General features: G+C 39.6%; 2 protein-coding genes across 7 annotated transcripts in view; one reads left to right on the top strand and one right to left on the bottom strand.

Moving 5' to 3' along the window:
• The window catches only part of LOC129725803 (neurabin-1), a 131033-nt gene that overhangs the window by 42218 nt on the left and 65807 nt on the right, over positions 1-23008 (top strand). For all 6 annotated transcript variants that reach the window (XM_055682031.1, XM_055682030.1, XM_055682034.1 and 3 more), the window contains one exon: positions 13523-14094. The gene's annotated coding sequence lies outside the window, so the exon portion shown is untranslated. The remainder of the gene's footprint in view (positions 1-13522; positions 14095-23008) is intronic.
• LOC129725804 (testis-specific serine/threonine-protein kinase 3-like) lies at positions 10455-12543 on the bottom strand. Its single transcript, XM_055682040.1, has 2 exons — positions 12381-12543; positions 10455-12322 (listed from the first exon to the last, which is right to left on the bottom strand). The coding sequence occupies exons 1-2, from the start codon at positions 12486-12488 to the stop codon at positions 11288-11290; spliced, it is 1143 nt and encodes a 380-aa protein (XP_055538015.1). The 5' UTR covers positions 12489-12543; the 3' UTR covers positions 10455-11287.

Genomic DNA, 23008 nt, shown 5'->3' with positions numbered 1-23008 from the left:
CCTAAAAGGTCACGTTGATTAGACAGGCGATATTTCCTGTAGAAGGTACCTACCGAATAAGTAAAATACAATTGGACCTTCGCATGAAAAACTGGCTTTTCATGATAGAACAATACAGAATGGCGTTCGTTGCTCGGTTAGAAGTTTCAGCGTACACGTGAAACGATAGACGTAGAGCAAAAGACACCTTCGACCGGAACCAAACAGGATACAACAACTGCTACTGCTGAGGGTGGTGCAGCAATGAGGTTAAGAAGGTGAAAATCGATATTGCATAAGCCGTTCTACACTTCGGCAAATGCAATGTAAACAACTCCCGGCTCTGTTAGCAGGAATGAGTCGGTTCAGTCGTCTGTTGCCGAAGGGCTAGCAGAAACTACACAGCTTTGCCATTTTACACTTCAGAAAATGTGAATTCAAAATTGATACTGCTTTATATTCTACCTTACTGACGAGTGAAGAGCAGTATTGGCATGCTCTCATACTGCTTAGGATTAACAATCTCGGGTGACATTTGGATGTCGCAGTAATGGCATAGAGTTGGCTTATTTGCTATAAAACGAATGACCGGTTCACTATTTTATTGCAAGGTAGGAAAAAAAAAACCGGGTAAGGAAAAAGTGGGTTGCACATTGAGAAGCAAATAGGTATGCACCATTCTATGCAAGCGTGCACAAACCCGGCTGGCTGCAAAGTGGGTCATCAAGTATTCTGTTACCCGATGGTGTTACTACAATTCGAAGAACCGGAATGGAAAGTAGCTTTTGGCCACAAGTGGGTATATTGGACAAGAAAAGATTTGCCGCTCTAGAAAGAATTAGCAAATTTAGTCGTAGTTTTTACTGTTCCCGAATTCGCCAACTCAAAGTATAAATCCCTATACTTTTGGTCAACTTATCGAAGTAATGCATGTGATAATCGGTGACTTTGCGCGATAAGCTAACATTGATGGCCATGATGAAATCAGGTGTGTAACGTTTCATGATAGCTAAAGACAGTTGTTGTTTGATAAGGTCAAACATTTTAAACAATCGAGTTATGTGCACGGACATGGTGGGACAGAGCTGACTTTCATTTGGATTGAAAAAGTGATGACTTTGAACCTTAGTATTTTGGATATAATTAATGGGGTATATTAACACCGTTTATTCACATAAGAGCAATTTATATTACAAGAACTTCATAAACTCCTATTTATTGTCTAAAATATAAGATTATATGACGTTGTTTTCAACTTGGTCTAAGCTAAGGCACCGGAATGTATTTTCCAATATGAATTCGCATACAGCAACCTTTCGACATACTCATTTTTATCTTTCTTCAGTACGGCTCACAGTGTATTTTTATCAAAATCAATCAACCCATCAATTCCAAGAATATACGTCGAGATTCTTTATCGTGTGTTGTTTTGCACAGCAGGTTTCCTGCTGTGGATTACACAGTTAAATAATTTATTATTTTATGCTGAAATAAATTATGTGAAGTGTCTCGTTTTAGAGGTTTGCTGAAAATTTAAATCTTCTCATGTGGGGATCTATTTTTGCTCTTCATGTAAAAGAGATATTAGCATACTTGTGGAATATTCACAAGATAGTTTCTAAAAATAAATAATAATGTTTCTCCCTTCCAAAACGATGCCGTCTTCCCCTAGAAATATGATTGGTTTAAGAAGAAGCAGGCTCTTATGTAGCCTAAACACTATCCTGTCGACAGTGTTGGGGAAAGTGATCATTTAGCGACCAATAAGATCAATCAAAATCTGCGTTTCAACTAGGCTTGCTCCTCTTCATTATTACAGTTGAATTTACAACCGTTTCAACATTTTGTGGTCCCCGTGGCTCTGTGGTTAGCGATGTCGGTCGGCTAGCTCTCCCACACGGTTGTGATATCGGGTTCGATTCCTGATCGAGTCGAGGATCTTTTCGAGCTGGAAATTTTCTCGACTCAGCACTGGGGCACGGTGTATCGTTGTACTTATCCTACACATACAAAATGTGCCAAAAACAATATCGATAACGAATTCTCTCAACTAATCTAGTTGATCGAGACCGCTATTAGCCCCAAGGCTTAGCGTGCGATATTGTTTGTTCAACATTTTAAATGAAGTGTGATGAATGAACGAGAAAGTACTAACTCTTTAGTTAAATATTTTATCTGCCCTCAAAAGGACAATTCGTTGTTTAATTCAATATTGAAAATGAGAGATTGGATTTCGTTTGCCAGCTTCCCAAAACGTTTGTGTTTTACAAAATGCGGTGGCTTTTCTTTAGGGGAGGTGTCCCTACTGCTGATGTTGCCGCTACCGCACAAAAGTGACTTTAATAATAATGGAAGTGCTGCTGCACCACCTACCGCTGATAATCGCTGCAGCTAGCGCTGCCACTACCGCTGCTGCTATCCACTGCCTTTACTGCTGCTATCCACGCAATGGAATCGACAATTTGTTCAAACATTCGTGCATCTTGATTACTAGCTAAACCACTGGGTTTGAACCATGATTTAGACAAGAAGAAAAAGCTGTCGTGAATCATAATCACCTGACATCCCGCTCGGATTCGTGCCGAAGGATGTCGAAGATTATGGGCTGTCATTTGCGACAGCTTGGAAGAACCAACAGACATAAGGAGATGACAAATAACAGCTCGTTTGGCATTGCATGTGTGTGCTGTCGACAGTTACTGTCGGGTTATGTACAGAATGTACGGGGAGCAGGGAGAGCTGGGCAATGCAATGACAGCCGAATTAGTTGAAAACTTGCTGTCATGGATATGCAGTCTTTTTCATAAGCTTGTTACGTCCTATGGCAACATATAGGTACAAATTGAAAAACCCAAAATATCGAGAGTGTTACGAAAGTTGTCCACTTTCAAATGGAATGTGGCGCAGCCGCAGTTGTACCAGGTATACAAACATGCTGATATAGTGAAGGTAATACAGTGGGGGAGGCCTCAGTGAGCTGGACATTATCCAGAATGCCTTACGAGAGAGCCACCAAAACTATCTTCAGTAGAGAACCAAGAAGAGGCCGTCGACTCCATGGTAGGCCTCACACGCGGTGGATGTTCGCGGTGGAAGAAGATGCAAGATCTGATAGTGTACGAGGAACCTGGAGAACGGACGCCCACGACAGAAGAAGCTGGACATCTCTAATCCGTGCGGCCCTAGACCGGTGAACGGTCCGTTAGCCAACAAAGTAAAGTAAGTAAGTATTGTTGAAAATTGTCATGCCTTGTTGAAACGCCGATTTCTACCTCTGATTGGTCTGCTTTCCCTAACACAGTCGACAGAATATTATACCTGGTTAGCCGACAATTCCCTATTTGGGCTATATAAGAGCCTGCTTCTGCTGAAATCAATCAGTTGATTAGTGGATGGCCTCTAGTATAGTATATATCCTAAGTAGCAGCGAATAGCAGCGTCAGTGGACAGCAGTAGCGGCAACGGACGCCTGCAGCCGGACTACCAGCAGTGTTAGTGGTTGCAACGCCAGCGGTAGATGTAGCGGCCCTACTTTCTCTTGTAAAAAGCGAACTTTGTGGGGTAGCGATAACGAATTCTCTCAACTAATCCAGTTGATCGAGACCGCATTAGGCTAGCGTGCGATATTGAGTTGTATCGTGATAGTTACATTGGTCGGTACTTCCTCTAGCGGAAAGCTGCCGTATTTTGTCAGCACACAAATGGAGGTGCTGGCAATCAAAATCTGTCAGTATATAGGGGTACAAATTCAAAAACCAAAACCATCGAGAGCGTCACGAAAACTGCCAACTTTCAAATGTTTAAAACTCAGTCAGTTTCCAACCGATTTCCTTCATTTCCACAACAATCGATTGGATAACATGCATCCGCCCAAATGCAGAAAATTGCAGTTTGGAAAATTGTAATTTCTTTTCATCTTTCTTTCAACAGGGCCAGCATAAGAACATACCGATCGCATCCCTAAATCTGTTGCGAAAAATACATTGACATAAGACAGGCCGTCGTAACTATACGTTAACCTTGCAGTCGTGTCTGATAGACAAGCTCTTGAACTAATTGTTCGATATTTTGGATGGACTTCAACTACATTCGTTGTGAATTGTTGTTGAGGTTTGCATAATATTATACACAGTCGAAACTGGCAAATTTTCCCTTTCAAAATGGTCTACCTTGAGCTTTTTGTCGAGATTTTGGTACAGCTCAGAAGAAACTGTGAAATGTGTTTGCGCAATGCTTCTTGTTTCGAAGGTATTTTGAGCAGAACGGAGCATGCATAAACAGAAAAAATACATACATAAAGTGGGGAGAGAGAGCTCACATATACATACTCTCGTTTCTCTCTGAGCTTTTGCATTGTTGAGTGAGGAAACTAAAAAAAAAATTAAAAAAATAAGTAATGAAACCTGCTAATTGACAGCAATGGGTTCATTCACATTGATGAAGGCATATCAGAGGTACTTTATTTGTTCTTCACACGCATAAAAAGCGAAACAGATAGATAGTAAGAAATAAAGAATTAGAAAAAAGAGAAAGACAAAGAGAGAAAAAGTAAGCAGGAAAGAAACTGAGACGAAGAGAGAGATAGAGAGAGAGAGAGTGTGAGAGAGAAAAAGAGAGTGAGAGAAACATAAAGAAAGGGAGACAAACAAAAGCAGAAGAAGGAACAGGAGGTTTAAAAGAAGAAGAAAAATCAGAGAGAGTGGAAGAGGAAAAATGAGATAAAGGTGAATTAGGGGAAGAGAGAAGAAGCGAGAGAGAGAGACATATTTGAAAAAGAAACCTAAATTAATCCACCTAGCGGTCAGACCCAGCCTTTCTCATTCAATTTTTTATTTGTAAAAATAGATTTACCTGACCGCTTCAATCCAATAAATGTATATTCACTCTTTAGGTTCTAAAATATTGATGTTGTAATCTTTACATATAAAAATGTAGTCAAGTCTGTCTGTCTGTCTGATCCATATAGGCCCGAAAACTACCGAACCGATCGACGTGAAAATTTGTATGTATGGGTTTTTGGTGCCGATAAAGGTTCCTATGATAGTTTGAGACCCCTTCCTCTTCTGGAAGGGAGGAGTCCCATACAAATGAAACATAAATTTCTGCACAACTTAAGAACAAACCAAGCAAATGAAACCGAATTTGGCATGTGGATGTTTTAAAGGGTAACTAATATGTCCATAATAGATGGATGAAACACAAATTTGTGCACATCTCGAGAACTAATAAACCAAATGGAACAAAATTTGGCATGTAAATGTTTTTAGTGGTAACAAATATGTACATAATGGTTTGACACCCGACTCCCTCTTATATAAGGGAGGGATCCCATGAAAATGAAACACAAATTTCGCACAGCTCAAGAACCAATCAAGAAAATACAACCAAATTTGGTATGTGAATGTTATTAGAAGTAACAAATATGTCCATAATGGTTTACGCCCCTCCCTCTTCTGGATGTACATGTTTCTTCACAAATTTCTGCACATCTCGCGAACTAATCAACTAAATGGAACCATATTGGCAGGTGAATGTTTTTAGTGGTAACAGATATGTTCCATAATAGACCTCAGACAACATTTTGGATTGTAATATGGCAACTTCCGGTTTCTGGAAAACAGCCAAAAATGGCCGATTTCCACCCAATATAATAATATCCGGATCTAGAAAAATACACAGGAGCTAAAATCGACCACAGATAGCATTTTAAATTCTAAGATGGCGACTTCCGGTTTCTGAAAACAGCTGAAAATGACCAAATACCACCCAATATTAGTTTTTCTTTAACCAGTATGCCGTTCAAAATCCAGAAATTGCCTCCAAATGCCATTATGAAATCCAAAACGGCGACTTCCGGTGTCGGAAAAACAGCGGCAAATGACCAAATACCACCCAATATGGGTATTTCCGGAACCGTAATGATGCACTGGAGCCACAAATCGACTTCAGACAACATTTTGAATTGTAAGATGGCAACTTCCGGTTTCTGGAAAACAGCCTGATATGGACGATTCCCATTAAATATTAGTATTTCTGGAACCAGAAAGATGCACAGAAGCTAAAAATTGATCACAGACACAATCTTGAATTTTAAGATGGTGACTTCCGGTGTCTGGCAAACAGCCGGAAATGACCAAATACCATTCAATATGCATGTTTTCGTAACCAGAATTACGCCCAGATGACAGAAATTGATTTCACAGGCAATTTTAAAGTCCAAAATGACGACTTTTGGCTTCTGAAAAACAGTCCAAAGTGACAAAATATCACCCAATATGAGTTTATCTTTAACCAGTATCCTAAATACAATTTTGAAATCCAAGATGGCGACTACCGGTTCGTGAAAAACAGCCTAAAATAAACAAATACTATCCAATATAAGTATCTCTGGAACCAGAATGATGCAAGGAGCTAACAATTGACCTCAGGCACCATTTTGAATTGCTAAATGGCAACTTATAGGCAACAGTCGGAAATGACCGAATAATACTCAATATGGATATTTACGTAAACGTGATGATGCATAGAAACCAAACATTGACCCTGGACACCATTTTCAATTTAAAGACGACCACTTTTAGTTTCTGGAAAATAACCAAAAATACCTCCCAATATGGGTATTTCCGGTGTCAGATTGATGCCAGAAAGTCTGCTGAAAACGACAGAATACCACCCAATATGAATATATTCAGAATTAAGGCGATGTACAGAAGCCAAAAGTTGAGGATATTGTCATTTCGATAAAACCAATCATTTCAAACGGTTTGTGTTATTTGACTTTGATCATATCCTATGACCGATTCGTCGTGCATTTGCAGACTTTAAACACATTGCAAGGAATCAATGAATTTGGAACGTTCAAATAGTACGATACCACATTTAAATTATGTTGAGGCCACATATATCGATCAAAGCAGGTATAGTTTTAAATAGTCTTTGAATTTCTCTTCTTTCCATAACTTTTGAACCACATATCAAATTGTTATGTAGTTTGTTATTTGTAAGTTTGAGAGATGACTCGTTCATATGACACTAGTTATGTTCAAATAAGTCATGTAATCTTTGAGATAATAGACTTTCGTTGTTTTATTAACAATTTAATACATAACGGTTGCTTAAGTTCGATTATAATCAAATGAAATGGGAACGTGTAGGGCAGCCAAACTTTGAAACCACGTGTTCAATCATAATTCATCAGTTAACCCTTAACTAGCCCGCTCATCTGATAATAATAATCAAATCGGTTGTGTAGTTTCTGAGATAATGAAGTTTCGTGATTTTCACAAGTCGGTACATTACAAATAAAGTTACAGTTCGATTACAGTAAAATTCAATAGGGTCTTCTGGAGCAGCTAGACCATTCATTTGACACTAATTTTGTGAAAATCGGGTCGGCCATCTCTGAGATAAGTGAGTGAGTCCAAATAGTCTTCGGAATATGTTCCTTTGCATAGCTGGATTTCACATTTTTAAACATAACAGGCAAAGTAACTAGCAAGGCGACTAGACCTTCCATTTGACACTGATTTTATAAAAATCGGTACAGCCATCTCTGAGAAACATGAGTGAGATTAAACAGTCTTCAGAACACGTTTCTTGTCATAACTTTTGAACCACAAGTACAATCTTCATAAAATTCAAAAGTTAAGGGTTTTTAGGTTAAAATCGGTTGTGTAGTTTCTGAGATATTGTTGTTTCGTGATTTTCACATTTTTAAACATAACCTCTAAACTAAAAATCCGATTACAATAAAATTCAATAGGGTCTTATGGGGCAACAAGACCTTTCATTTGCAATTAATTTCATGAAAATCGGTCCAGCCATCTCAGAGAAAAGTGAGTGAGAATAAAAATCTGCACATACAAACACACATACACACACATACACACACACACATACACACACACACATACAGAAAATGCTCAGCTCGTCGAGCTGAGTCGAGTGATATATGCCATTCGGCCCTCTGGAGCACTTTTATACTTTCGGTTTTGCAAGTGATTGCTATACCTTTCTAGGAGAAAGGCAAAAATATAACATGTTTTATCTGCTACCTAATGTTTCTCGATTACCTTGTAGATATTTCTGATCATCCAAGCATTTTTAAATGCTTCATAGTATATTTGAAGTTCATTTAAATTCAAAAATTACGTTACATGGAGGAAGAAAATACTTTATATCGATTTACGTTTTAACGATTTTTTCGTTTAACGCGTAATACCTGTATTGTAATATTGCATACATAGAAACAACGTACATACAAATACATTCTCGCACACATACAAACGCATTCAGACATTGCAGTAGAATTTCTGTAATAATATTTGTCAACAGAAATAAAACAAATTAACATCACCAAACAAATGACAGTGTGTATCTCTTCGATGCGCGAATGTCAATTGACCATCTGTTCTTTCTACGGGAGCCGACGATCGTTCAGCATTTACGAGCGAAAGCCCACTGCGACGCACACCAATGAAGCGAAATGAAATGAAAGTATTGACCATTCACAAGCCTGCCCATAAGTAACATTAAAAGAGCAATACCATCTACAACGTACTCATTTGATAGAAGATTCTCCAACTTCATTATTGTAAATGAGCTTTCATGAAGTATTCAAAGTGCAGAGTAACGGCATGATATTTGTATTGAGAGTAGCTCATCAAAACGTAAATAACTTAATATTTTTCCGATTACAGCAGCGGACACGCAATTTTTCCTACTCAACTAGCCGACAATAATTGTAGACACAAACAGTGTTGCTCGTAAACGCGGGGTGAAATCCACCAGACTGTGATTTATTTGATTTTACCAAATCGTGTTTTTCTTCACCAGAAGCCTCATACTGCAGGTTCCGAATCGGTTTCATGAATGCGTACCATGACATCGAGGAGGAGAGAAATGTTTCTGAGTAAAGCCAAATCATTCATTCTCGTGCTCACCTAATGCCGTTTAATCTAAGCTCAACTTGTCGGAGTTAAAAAAATATGCGTCCATTGCAACAGTGGATCGCATTTACATGTTTAAGACTGTGAAGCTTCCGGATAGATCTCCGAACATATTAAAGGAACAAAAAACTTCCTTCAAAAAAGGCTCTAATGGCTGCCCGAGTATGCATATACGACATTCCGAGAGCCAACACGCATAAAGCCGCCACACTCAAGGGTGCTTTCATGTGCCGCATTATACACAAACACAGCGTTGATGAAAGCAATCCAATCGGAGAATTCAGCAGCCGAACGACGCGTCGTCTGCTGCTGGCTGCGTCTTCCAATCGACATGATTGCGTTTTCTTTGCCTTCCTTGGTGGGGGCTCAACTGAGCAGAGTACAGAACTTATTATTCACGTCGGCTTGGTTTCTATTGTGGAACCAAAAATAGCGCATTCACAACAGGCGGCCCTTCTTCTCTTCGGCAGACTCGGTGTGCATGGTATATTGAAAGATCCGGATGTGACAGTTTTCACCGCATGAATGAGTTCGCAGCACAGTGGAATAAAAGTAATCCCTCCTGGAGGTGTTTTCTAGGGACTTTTTGTTAGTGCTAGTAGCTTATAACGAGGGGGAAATATAACTCGATGTACTTGTCCTATCGTTTAGCGTTGCGATTGTTTCGAAGTGGCGCAGAATTGTCTTTGTCAATAGTACCGATTTTGCAATTTGAGGCTTTTAATTGGATTCGGAAAAACGTACAAATAATACTCACTTTAGAACATATTCGTATTCATGACTTATTGCTTTTTGCTTTTTACGGTAATAGTGCTGAGTATCAGTGTGCAAGCATTCATGATTTACCATCTGCGGCTGACTGTCAATTGTATTTACACAAGATGTTTGAGAATCATATGCATTCTCAATGTGCAAACACTGGTGACCTTAATCTTTTTTAGACAATACCAATGCCTGCACAAACAAGTGCAAGTCAATAAAAGATTATGCGGAAGAATATGTTGACATTTGAAGGCCACCAAGACTTTCATTCCATACTTTACCAATTTTTGGCCTCGTGGAGTGTAACTTGTAGCAATCGGATGAACTCAGATTAATTAACGAGTATTTTGACAGAAGTTAATGTTCATGAAAACCAGAAAAGGTCGCCAAAATATCTAAATCACTAATAAAATCAACATCTAGCCTAGACACTTCCGTGTTTTTGTAGTTCGTATGTAAACGTAGAATTCAACCAATTTCAATTTACTTATTTTCCGATAGCTTGTCCCATTGCGCTATCATCTGGACTTATCGATCAATTATAATTGCACTGATACAAATTTTGGTAATCCCCCCATGGAAGCTGGAACGTATAATCTTGAATTTTTCAGCAATAACATTGACAACAATATTTCTAATGGAGACAAAAATTTTAATTATGCTGTGTGTGTTATGGCTATATTTTAATCAATGTAGCACAAAAAAATTCAACATTTTACTGACTCGCTACACTCGTTACGATTTATTCTTCACTGATTGTCTAGTTCTGAACCGGTTTTCTATGGGGGCTGCAATAGCCGATAGTCACTCCTCTGCGTATAAAACATGCCAGCATCGGTAGTGAAATGTTTTTTTTTTTCGCTCCTTACAGCCCCAACCGCTATCGATGCGATGCTCGCTTTCGTTTCACTCCATAATCCTCAATCCTCGGAATGGGTGTTATATTAACAGTTGAGGAACATGTACTTGTACATTCCACCTTCTGCACATACCCCCGTCCGTACGTACGATACGCCCATCGCTGCACGAGTGGTTCAGAAACTGGTTCAACGACTCCGTTAGAATCGTCACATCTTTGGCCTTGGTGCCGTTATGCATCACAACATTGAATCCTGTCCAGTTTTCCAGTGCTTTTTGGTTTGGTTTCGGTGCCGGTTCAGGTGCTATTTCAATAAAACAAGCCGTTGCTGGATGTACCATCCTCAAATTCACCGGCATCTGCTCATTACCAGCGAAATGATGATACTCAAGTGTGATTATAATGAGAATGTCTGACTCGAACTTTCCGGCTCGTGAGTTAGTTTCATGGAATGTCATTCGAACGAAAATTATTGGGATAATAGTATGTGCTTGCAGTTTACGTTTTCTTGCAAATACATGTTTTTGTCGAGTTTAGTATCAGTAAAAGTGTCCTAAAACAACTAGGGAATATAGAAAATTGAAAACTGTCGGACCAGTCACTTTTGGTACCAACTGCACCATGCTGGGGAGATTCATACAACACTAGTTATCACTACTATATTGAAGTATTTCTGAATGCAAAAGTTTTCTACACGTTACTGTGCCAATAAAGTTTTATTTTCCACCGTTTCATCGTTTCACTGAAGCTTAGCCGACTGGTCATCCTGATCTAGTTCTTCCGCCCCACGCGGATCACTCGGCGCGTCCTGTAAAAGGTGTATTGTAGATGTCTTCACGGACGAATTTGATTCGAACTGTTCCGCTGCTGCTTCTATTTCTTTGATAGTCGTAATAACCCCACTGGCGGATACTTTGAGTTTCGATCGTATTCGAAGCGTTTCACTTGAATCCATTTTGGATGAGCGAGCAGCTGCTAGAGCAACAAATTCATCCGTTTTCAACACCCGTAGTTTGGACACATCCATAAACCAATCTGCGATCAGTGCCTCTTGTACCGTCCATCGAATGATGGCGTTCGGTTCCAGTAGATTACTCACAACTGATTTCACTTGAGAGGAGAGGCTTTCCCGGACCCTAGATCGAAACTTCCACTTTCTGCCCATTTGCTGCTCGTAAACCACTTTAGTGCGTCCCTTGAATGGCATCGACTTGTTCAACATTACGTACAGCAGCACTCCAAAAGCCCACATATCGGAAGCCTTCGCATCGTATGGCTGACCTTTCAATATCTCCGGAGCCGCATAATCAAACGAGCCGCAATAGGTGCTGCTCAGCTCAACCATTCCGTCTCTCATGACGTACCGCGAAAATCCAAAATCACTAAGTTTCACGTTGAAATTAGTCGTTATGAGAATATTCTCACACTTCAAATCCCGGTGGGCCAAACCACTTTCATGCAAATACTGCAACGCCAGTGCTACCTGACGGGACCAGATACGGGATTGGTTTTCCCCTATTGGACCATGAGCCAGTATGAACGTCAACAGATCACCCAATTCAGCGTACCGCATAAAAATAAATATCTTCGAATGACATTTCACAATCCTTTGGGTTCTGACAATGTGTGGATGCTTTACTCTCAACAGAACAACCAGCTCTCGCGGTAAAAACTTTCGCCTGAACTTAGCGCTACAGGTGGCCGTGTCTATTAATTTGCAGGCCAACTTTTCGATTACATTCGAGTTTTCGTCAGAATACTCGACGAGGTAGACCTGTAGAAGAAGGTCGAATTAGCTTACGCACTTCGTTTTTGTGTTAATCACAAAATACCTTGGAGAAAGTTCCTTCTCCAAGACGGGCCACGAACCGGTAGCCTAATGTTTTGATGTGTTCCTGTGCAGTTCTCCTTCCCGTAACGGATTCTAGTTTGGAGCACATAATTTGGTAGTCATCTTTGAATTTGGTTAAAAGAGTGCACTTTTAAAATTTGACTTCCCAGTGGAAATTTGTCAATAAACGACCGGAGTGCAGTTTGCTAGGATCTACAATTTAATGGAGCAGTATTATTCTATCGAATCTATCTCGCTATCTTCTTTCAATCTTTGGTTGAGATTTTCGGTTAATTTGAAGTTCCAATTTACAAGTTCAATGCTTGTGCTAATGGGAAAATTATTATAGAAATGATAATACCTTAGAAGTCCACATTTATTGCTAAATTAACGCTGTTAATGGTTGTTGTATTGTATTTGTATTTATCACCTTCCTAGGTACCTAATATTTCAACTGGTTCAGTTCGTTGCAGAAACAATAAACCACAATAAACAACACGTGTGTGATGCAAAAGGCGGGAATCTCTAAAACCAGTTTACGAGTGATCAGATTACAAAAAATAAATCCAAATGTCACATCATCATTCCTCCTAATGCTTCTCCCTTTTTGTCTATCGATCGTGTATCTTACCTACCGGGAAATGGAATCCAATCTTACATGTTTACATCATAGATTTTCGAACCACTCTCACCGGTTTCGCCTCAATGGGTAGCATTTCCGAGCGGATGAGACGAAATCGTCATTAGTGCAGAAGAAGACACGCAATAACTTACACGGATTTCAAATATTTTTTTCCTTCCTTCGCCAAACAGTGACTTTCTCACTTATTATACTTGGAGCGGTGCTTTCATGCTAACCGCTCAAAGGACGCGTGGTTGTTTGCACACTTCCGGTAGAGCGGAAAGTGCGGGTGGGAATACTTAATCTGTAAAATCTTTTCCACTGATTCCCCGGTCAACTGCCGTGCGCCGGAAGGTAGCGCTGGTGTGAATAAACATTTTTTACCGTTGATTCAAGCTTTTCTCGGTATTCTTGTTGGTTCAGGTACCTTTTTTTTGTTACAAGGAATTTTATGTTGTTAAAACATATTGTGTTAAAATCACATTTAATTAAAATGACACTTATTTTTTCTTTCTCCACAGATACCCAACCAGCGTGAAATGTTAAAATCAGTAATCGGGGAAAGCAGGCGCACGGAAGGACTGAGCTTCGCGTATATTTGCCGTTTCGTAATCGGGGTGAGCGATATCGGAAGTGCAATCGCAAAAATGTAAACAGTAGGCGGCATGGCGTGTTGTGTTGGCCTCTAAGTGATGAAGAGCGTGTCTAGTTTCTGTTTTTGAACCTGCGAAAAAAGGAGGCCAAGTAAGCCTAGCTAAGTGTGTGGATTCGTTCGTGCGCAAGGCGAATGTTTTGCGCTGTGGGTTTTTCCTACCAGATGATGTGTCAGCTGTTACCAGCTGACGGAGGTGGTGCAGGTGGTGCATATTAACACTAGTAGCAGCTCCGAACAACGGATATATTGTGCGGAACAATCACAATGACGATGACGTCCGGATAAAAGGTGACCCTTTTGTGTGGAGGATCGAACGAAGTCGAGAGACGATTCGAGGTGAAATCGTTTTATTGGATAACTGATAAAGAAGTTAGAGGCCGAAAAGAAGCTGTCTACTTCATTTGCGTATTTTAGCCATCGGTCGCTTCATTTCGGGAGGTGAGTTTACTCATATTTTTTTTTTTTCAAATATGCTTTTGTTGTGCATGACTTGCCTTAAAATTTGGTTTTTAGTTTGCACAAAACTGGTAAAAGAATCAAGAACTAACCTAGTTTCGGTTTATTGCGAAGCGAGAAGAAAAGTTGCCTTTTTACCAAGGAATTTTACATCGCCTCTACTGACACAGAATCGGGCTTCGGACATCAGGTGAACCGAAAGCAGAACTGAAAGAATGAGAACAAATGAATGACATTTGGATATCTCCTGCAGGGCCGAGCTAGTCAAACAAGTAATCGGTGAATAAAGCCTGCCTTACTTCGTGAAATAAGCTAAGCATAATAACATGGCTATTCATTGGACAGATCAAACGTCAAAATAGTTACAACCTAACAGGGTCAACGTCTGATGTCATTTATGTTATGTTCCGAATTATTTATAATTGATTTAAAAATATTCCTAAAAAACGTTAACAAAAACTAGCGAGGCCCAGGGAAGGTTACGACCTAAAAACGCTTAGAAATATTTTGACGGCCAGAAAAACCAATAATGATTCTAATTCGGAACTTGTGGAATTTCGATTGGCGGACGGTTGTCATGAGCAGCGACGCTGGGTTGGGTTGTTTGTGCACCATTAACAGCAGGCTCCGGTTGCAGCAGACGGCAGGCGACAGAAGTACGACTTCCACGTTTTGGCGGATTGAGGCTCTGAGGGTTGCGACTGCTCAGATGCTCACGCTTACTCCTCTTTCGGTTTTTCGGCGGAACTTTCTTCGCTGTCGCTGGATTGCAACGTGCACGTGGTAGCGGTGCGCTCCCTGAGCGTATATTTCCTGTCTTTGCAACAGAGCCCTCCACGCCTGTGCTCAAAGACTTTTTGCCAACCTGCCGCATGCGTGTTTTGCCGTACTTAAAGTTCAGCAGGAAGCTTTGTGTCGCTATTTGGCTCGCAGACTATTGGTCCAGCTCCACCATCAGTTTGACGGTCTTTCCAGTGGCGTTGCGATGACATACTCGCCATGCGCGTGTGAAGAAACCGGTCGTTCTGGTTTTGGAGTAGACGGAGAATTCTCTCATTCGTGCTGTCCACACTGTCCTGAAAGTACCCGACGAATTGTAGTGCCTTTGACAGGTCCTTCTTGTGAAATACACAAAGGTATGCTCCCTTCCACGGTTTGAGGTAGCTCCTGAACTTGGACCTGATGGCGAATGGTTCCTGATCCGCAATGCAGTCCAGGATGGCGTCAGGAACAGTTTTTAGCTGTTCGGGGATAAGTCGGGAAGCTGGATAGCCGATCGAGGTGATCGACAGGCTTGTTGCCTCCAGCATCTCGCTGTACGTTACCCCTGACATTTGACGCGGTGCAGGAGGCTCCGCGCATACCAAGTCCCGCGGTTTTTTGCAGCTCGGGCCCTTAGCGCGCGTGTTTGGCGACGCTGTATCACTCGATCGTTGTCGCTTGTTTGCGATTTGACCTAAGCGGTCAGTCTGGTCGCCTGATTGATGTACTAAGCTAGCGGCCTCCTCGCAAAAGTGTCCTTAGCTTAGCAGTCTTTTCAGACGCCGCCGTCGCGATTGGGAGAGCCGTTTGACAGGAGCTTGAGATGACACAGGTTTTCCTTTATCATCCGGCTGCGTCGCCGAATCGGGAAGACAGTTCGTCGGGCTCTCCTCTTTCCCGCTAGGCGAACCAAGGATTAGTGATGAAACCGAGGGTCCTCTATCCAGCGATACGCTGTCGAGATTGAAGTCCTCCTCCAGTTCCATCTCCTCGGTTCTGCATGTTGCGTGCGGACTTGTTGGGCTGCACGCCATGGAGCTTGTTAGCTCCACTTGTTCCGGTTGCCGGGGCCCACGTTTGAAATTTGATTTTTATGTGTTGAATTCATTTTTGATCCCATGATTTTGCCACGAAAGGAGAGGGTCCTCTGCGTGTTACGTGGCCTAAACGCAGAAGGCTAGAATACTGTGGAAGGGCGTCAGGTATTCCACAGGCTTCGTTAGCGGTTTAAAATTTGTAAACCCCCTCTTTTCATATCATCTATCGGCACGGATAGCATAACACCTTCGCTTAAGAGTTATAACCATTAGATTTTACGTAACTGCCATGGTTAAGAGCTATTACAACCATTTACCTTTTTAGGGGCTTTGGACCCTCTGCTTCAGTTCTCAATACTTTGAGTCTATTCGTAAAGGATAAACTAAACTAAAGAGAACCGTCACAGGCGGAGTTGAGATTAGATTAGGTATAACCAAATCCACGTCAAGAACCAGATTTACTGAGTTCGCGTGAAATGAATGAAATCTGAAACTCTCTTCATATTTTTCCATAGGATTTCCCGTAAAAATAGAATTTGAACTAGACATTTCACAAGAAATTATTGTAACGAAAAAAGAGTTTAGCATAGTAAACTCAAAAAAGGTTGAAAATTGAATTTGTCGAATTTGTTGAAATTGGAAATCCATTATCTACCTCTCGGTGGATTTATAATGATTTTTGGATGATAAATATGCCAAAATGCTTAAATTCTCAGGAGTGCCCAGCATCCAAAACGTAATTACATATCTGTCACTAGCTTCATACACGTTGTACAAAACATTCGCTTTCATTGACTGTCTATTTTATATAGTGTCAATAAATTGCTTCTACAACATGTTATATAAACGTAACGTAGGTGTTTTTGATTAAACTGTATAATGAAATCCAATTAAATGCAACTGGAATCAATATACCAAGTAAGATGAAAATTCTTTCACTTTTTCTTTTCATGTATTCAGTACCACAATAGTTTACCTAATGCTTAAAAATGCACATTCCAAAATTCGCATACCTATGTACCTATATTGAATTGTGGGCATCTACATAACTATTGGTCTATATTTAGTAACGCATTCCCGTTGCTAATGTCTGTTAGTGGTTGACTTCACCATTATTTCACCCGCTTGTAGCGAGGATGTGCCAAACCAGACCATCTAAAGCGGCGCGTCCGTTGGCAACTATGCCACTTTCCTTTTTATTAAATTGCTTGCGTTTGATACTCCTGCCATCGACAGGCGGACTTAGTGTTTATACAAACGAAACCGGTTTGCTTTCTCGGGTCGGAGGCCTTTCCAATCAAAATTAAAGATTTAGGGAAGGCGATGAGGTACGCTATTTAATGGTCGAGCGATAATGACGCGTCCCGCTACTGCCAACAAAACAACCAAAATGGTTTGTACAGGTTCATGACTTTCTATCACCTCGTTGCCGTGTTTATATAATTCCTAAAATCCCTGCTATCGGTTGCTTCCCAAGGAGACTGTCATCAGATCAAATAAATGACTGTAAACAGGAACACTAGCTTGCTGATAGTTCAGTTACTGTTAAGTACACCAACTTCAGCAGGGATCAACGGCCTAGCCTACACATCGGGAAAGGTCTGTTTAAACAAGAAGCGTGCTCAACGTTGACTGACCGAACGGCCTATTTTTTTTAGAAACTGACTGATGAACTACCGCATCCATTCTGCTTCAATTCATATCGCCTTATTTACTTCGACGCTCGAATTGCACAAAAAGAGTAGCTGAAATTATTTTCATATTACCTCCCCCAGAGTCGCTGCTGGGAGCGTCGGCTTGAAGTGAATGATAAATAATCGAGGAAGCGTTGGCAGCAGCGTTGAATGTTTTAAGACAAAGTTTTCACTGTGAGTAGTTCCGTATAGTTCCTAGAACATTACTCAACTGGCATTTTATATCGATGAGGCCTCTTTTGATTGGCTGCTTTACCATTTTTTTGTGTAAAGTATACTAAAAAGATTAATACAACAAATATTTTTTAAAAATTTTCTGATCCATACGGGGGATAGTACCAGATATAAGCGATTCTTTTTAGGCCGGTGAAACATCTATGTCACTTAAAAATAAGCACACAGCAGTTCAACGCAATTTATCTTCAGCCTTTCGAAAATAAAAACGAATTACCACACGGGTCGCTAATTTGCGTAAAAAGACATCCCCAAGCGATGCAATCAAAACAACGACGAGTGAAAGTTTAACTAGTGAAATTGAAACTGTCGATAATTGTGTGTCGATTTCATTTAATCGACAGCGCAGGCAGGCATTCGCACGAGGGAGGTATAAATCGTACGCAAAGCTTTCTGGCGGTGAGCCAGATCAATCGAACGGTTTTGCTGCTAGTCTTTGGTCGTTGGTTTTTAATGTGTCACCAATGAAAGTTATATTTTGATAACTTTCAAGCGAAAGTGATAGAAAATTGCTATGGCGAATGGCGTAGCTCTGTATCGTTTCATTTTGTGAGTAACGGCACTGCGAACTGCGTTAATAAATTTAACCTTCTAGCCAGGCGGCTACCTATGACATGAAAAAAAGTTTTTTCCACGTAAATGCATGAAAGAAAGTAGAATCGGTCTTTTTGTATAAGGCGTCGTACACAAATTACGTAACGCATGAAGGGTAGAGTCTGCGTTACTTATTGTTACATAGGGGGGAGGGGGGGTAGTAGGGACAGTTACGTAACTATGATGTTGGCTCGAAATTAAAAATTTTGAGGGGGGTCAGGTTGTTCAGCGTTACGTAATTTGACGGGGGGGGGGAGTCATATCGAACGTTACTTATCGTTACATAGTGGGGGATGGGGGTCTGAAATCTCGATTTTTAGCGTAACGTAATTTGTGTACGACGCCTAACTTAGCAAAAAGTGTTACTCTAAGAGCAAATGTTAAAAACTTTACTAAAACTCTTAAAGCGCACATTAATAGTTTTTCCACCAAACCATATTAAAGGGTGTCCTACATCAAACTCTATCACGGAGAACTTAAATTAATCCACCTAGTGGTGAGACCAAGCCTTTCTCGTTCGAGCTTATTATTTGTTAAAGCATGAGCATGAGCATGATTGACCGCCCGCGGTTGCTACTCCGTTATTGCCAGATCAGCTGAAATTTCACAGAGAACCAACAGATGATGCTCGGGACCAACATGCATCCTCAATGTGTAAAAACTACAGATCTTAATCTTTATGTAAGGCAATACCAGCGCCGGCCGCATCCGAATGCAGGTCAAAGAAGGAGTTTGTATGGGAATATGTTGACGTGATACTCGCTTTATTGGAAGCCGAGAACACCTCTGCACTTCCACGAGAAATCACTGCGATGTTGGAGAAAGGGCAGGGTATACAGCAGGGTTCGTTTTGGTAAACTTCCCTGTCACTGATTTCGAGTGTCGGGTTCTTTAGACTAAATGTCGCGCCTACAAGTTCATTACATCCGCCACGAAATTCATAATGTGTTTCGAACTTTTTCAGTTTGATGAAATAACACCGCAATAATGAGCATACGCAAAGATACTGGACTTAATCGGACATCTCCTTGTAAGGTGATCCTCTTTATACCGAAAACTATTGCGCATTGTTGATTTATCTGTAGAATCTACAGTGTAGATAATACGACCTCATGGAATGTATCGATGCGGAGTCTTTTGGGGTTTGGTCAACCGGACATTTAGTTTTCCACCTTACAGATCGAGTAGCGAAGTGTCTCGTATAGACTTCGTCTGTTCTAAAAGAAAAAACGCTAAAAAAGAAAAAAACGAAAAAACGCTAAAAATACCGCGAAAAACACACCTGAAAAACCTGATGTCACGAATATTTGGTGAAAAAAAGGGAAACCCGTCGTTAGTGGCCAGAGTTAATTAGATGAAGAAAGTATAAATGAGCGGGACAAAGTTTGCCGGAAGCTAGCCTCTAGCAAGCTATATACGATTTCAACACGACGTACCGATATGGGAGCTATCAATCTCGTAAATTCTATGCGCGCCGTACACATGGGTAACAACAAAACGTTATTTTCGCGTAGATTGATGGATGGAAAATCCGACCGTTTTTCTTGTAGACAATAGGTTAGTCTGTCAATAGTCTGTTTCACTGTTAATCATAATCAATATTATTATTTACACTACGGCAACCGGCGTAAGGACAAATAAGAAGTAACAACGCGATTATCGTTTTCGTAGACGCACGAGAGAATATTCCTATTAAATTTGAAACTTGGCAACACTCATGCATCCAAAGCTCGAAAAATATGAAAAGGATTTGAGCGTAAGTAACAATACTACATTCATAATAAATTTGCTAAATGCTAATGTTGTCATTATTATTATGGTTTCGAACCCGTGTCATCCTTCGAAGCTAGAAAAAAAAAAATATTCAAAAGCTAAAGAAATCCAAAATAGAAATAAGAGAACATATCTTACAAAATAAAACCATCGCTTTTTTTTATTTGGAAATTTTAAGTATTCCAAAATCCAAATACACTTTCTTAGGCGGTGCAAGTAAAATTCAGTAAAATTGCTTTTGGAGCCAGGCATGCATGTGCTTGGTTTGATTTATAAAATACAAAAATTTCTCATTTGTAGTCCACATTCAAGAAAACGAAGCAAAAAGTATTATTCGCAAATAAGAGAAAGCACCCGGAACTATGTAGTGTGAAATCAAAATTAATCTGCGCGCGATTTCTACTTATATATACAAGGAAAAAGTTAATAAAAATATACCTTAAAAAAGAATAGTTGAAAGAGTACTAATATGAGGAAATAATTGGTATTTTTTCTCAATAATAACAGCGTGGATATTCTTCTAAGTCAACGCAACTGGAGGAAATACACCTTAAGAATTTTAAATTTGGCACAGCTTATGCATTCAAAGTTTAAAAATAAGATAAAGTGCATATAATCACGGGTTACAGTAAACTATTCCAAATCAATTGAGAAAATGCCATACAGTCATTAACAATTCTATAGAGAATATTTTAAACTTGTGTATCTTTCAAAAGCCAAAAAAATCATGAAAAGGGTATATAAAAAGCCATCAAACCAGTCTTCAAAGAAAGTTTCGAATCTTACCCAAACGCAACAAAAATTATGGATATTCAAAAAAATATTCGAAGTTGAAAATATGAGTTAGTTTAGGCAAAAGTCTTTCAATGCATTGCGTCTATCAAAACGCAGAATAGTTGATTCCAAAACGGCCCACTGGGCTACACTGGGTGTATAAATATAGAATATACTTTAGTTTATTTGTTAAATCCATATTTTCATACCGGTGGTAGCCCTCGAATGAAAATAAAATCAAAAGCTGTACAAAATGATACCGTAATGAACAAAATTTACTTATTGGAATTAAAAATAAAATAGTATGTGGATGACATTGGGTGTAGTCCCGCTGTAGCCCGCCACATAAACGAATTTGACATAATAAAATCCCTCACTAAATGCAGCTCCTCCTTTACTGAAACAAAATGGTTTGATTATGGAACTTGCTATACTCATCTTAACGATTGCAGACCACTATTCTTTTCCACTATCACCATTCACGAATCACACACGCACACAAAACGAACACGGCTAGAAAGAACAGCAAATAGTCGGGGCATAGCACCTCACCAATTTTCCACAAAAAGCACGTTGCCGAATACTGAGGCATTACTAGAATCACTTTATTACACGCATATCGACATCTCTCCCTGTAAACCTTTGCCCTTGAAGAAACTCATTGCAATTCAAGTTAATTTACAAAGGAGTTCACCACATTCATTTTTTTTTACACTACACTGACTTCATTGTACTACGTCGGCAAACAAGATTCCGTTGATTTTATTATATATCACGCCTTTTAAGTAATATTTAATGGAGCACACGCGATTAGTGAACTTTACTCCTAACACCATCCGCAAACTTTCCTGTTAACTTTTTCCATTTTTTTTTAAATTCCATCAATATTTGTAAAAAACTGAACGCGGAAAAACGTGGACGCGGAAAAAAAGACGTCTGTTCGCGAAGCATCAGTTCGAACTTATTATTTGTTAAAATAGATTTACACAAACACTTCAGTTTTTAGAAAAAAATACACCTTAGAAATTTCTGCTGGATTTATCTTCCATTTTAAATAACGAATTTCTAGAAGCCAACAACACAATTATACCGAACATTTAAAATATATCATACACATGCAAATACTATGAAATAAATATGTTTCAAATACATTACGCGAAAAATCCAGATGACTACTCATGGTTACCGGAATACATCCTAAAATGGTCAAATTCTGCCTAATCTGGGTATTTCGATGGCCAAAACACCGACTTTTGGTTCCTGGAAAACAGCTTAAAGTGACCAAATATCACCTATTATGAGTATTGCGGAAGCGTTATACCTACCCAGAGCCCAGAAATCAACTTGAGACGCCATTTTAAATTTTTAAATAGTAGCTTCCGATTTATGGAAAACAACCGAAACTCAATGTTTTCCAGGAACCGGGATAGTGCTCGGAAGCCGGGGTGAATTCTTTACTTTTCTTTGAAACCCGATTTTGCTGCGTCTGGTTTCTGGAAAACATTCTTAGAGTAATATTTTAAGTATGTTTGAGACTAATTTTGTAAAAATCGGTGCAACCATTCTGAAAAAAAATTGAGTGAGCTTAAGCAGTCTTTGGAATATGTTTCTTTTCAAAAGGTGATTCCCTTCTTTTATACATAACGGACAAAGTCAATAGGGTTTTGTGGGGTAACTAATTTTGAAAAAAAAAAAAATTGATTCAGCTAATTCTAAGAAAATTGAGTGAGTTTCAAAACTTCCGGAACACGTTTCTTTCAAAAACTTCTGAACCACATGTTTAATTATTAGTTAGGGATTGTTCATTTAACACCAGTTTTGTTTAAATTGGTTGTTTAGTTTCTGAGATAATGAAATTCGTGATATTCACATTTTGAAACGCGGTGTCTAAACTGAAAATCCGATTACAATGAAATTCAATAGGGTGTCATAAGGCCACTAGACTTTTCATTTGCAACTGATCTCGTGAAAATCGGTCTAACCATCTCTGAGAAAAGTGAGTGAATTTAAGCAGGTTTTGGTATAAGC

Source organism: Wyeomyia smithii, chromosome 2 (assembly GCF_029784165.1).
Source record: "Wyeomyia smithii strain HCP4-BCI-WySm-NY-G18 chromosome 2, ASM2978416v1, whole genome shotgun sequence".
Classification (NCBI taxonomy): domain Eukaryota; kingdom Metazoa; phylum Arthropoda; class Insecta; order Diptera; family Culicidae; genus Wyeomyia; species Wyeomyia smithii.
Note: the sequence above shows the minus strand (reverse complement) of the source record. Positions and strands in the feature narration are given on the sequence as shown.

Bases quoted from the DNA above. Each gene is read 5' to 3' on its own strand.
- LOC129725804 (XM_055682040.1), bottom strand. From the start codon at position 12,488: ATGTGCTCCAAACTAGAATCCGTTACGGGAAGGAGAACTGCACAGGAA. The intron at 12,323-12,380 runs GTATTTTGTGAT...CTTCTTCTACAG, and splicing joins GAGAAGGAACTTTCTCCAAG to GTCTACCTCGTCGAGTATTC.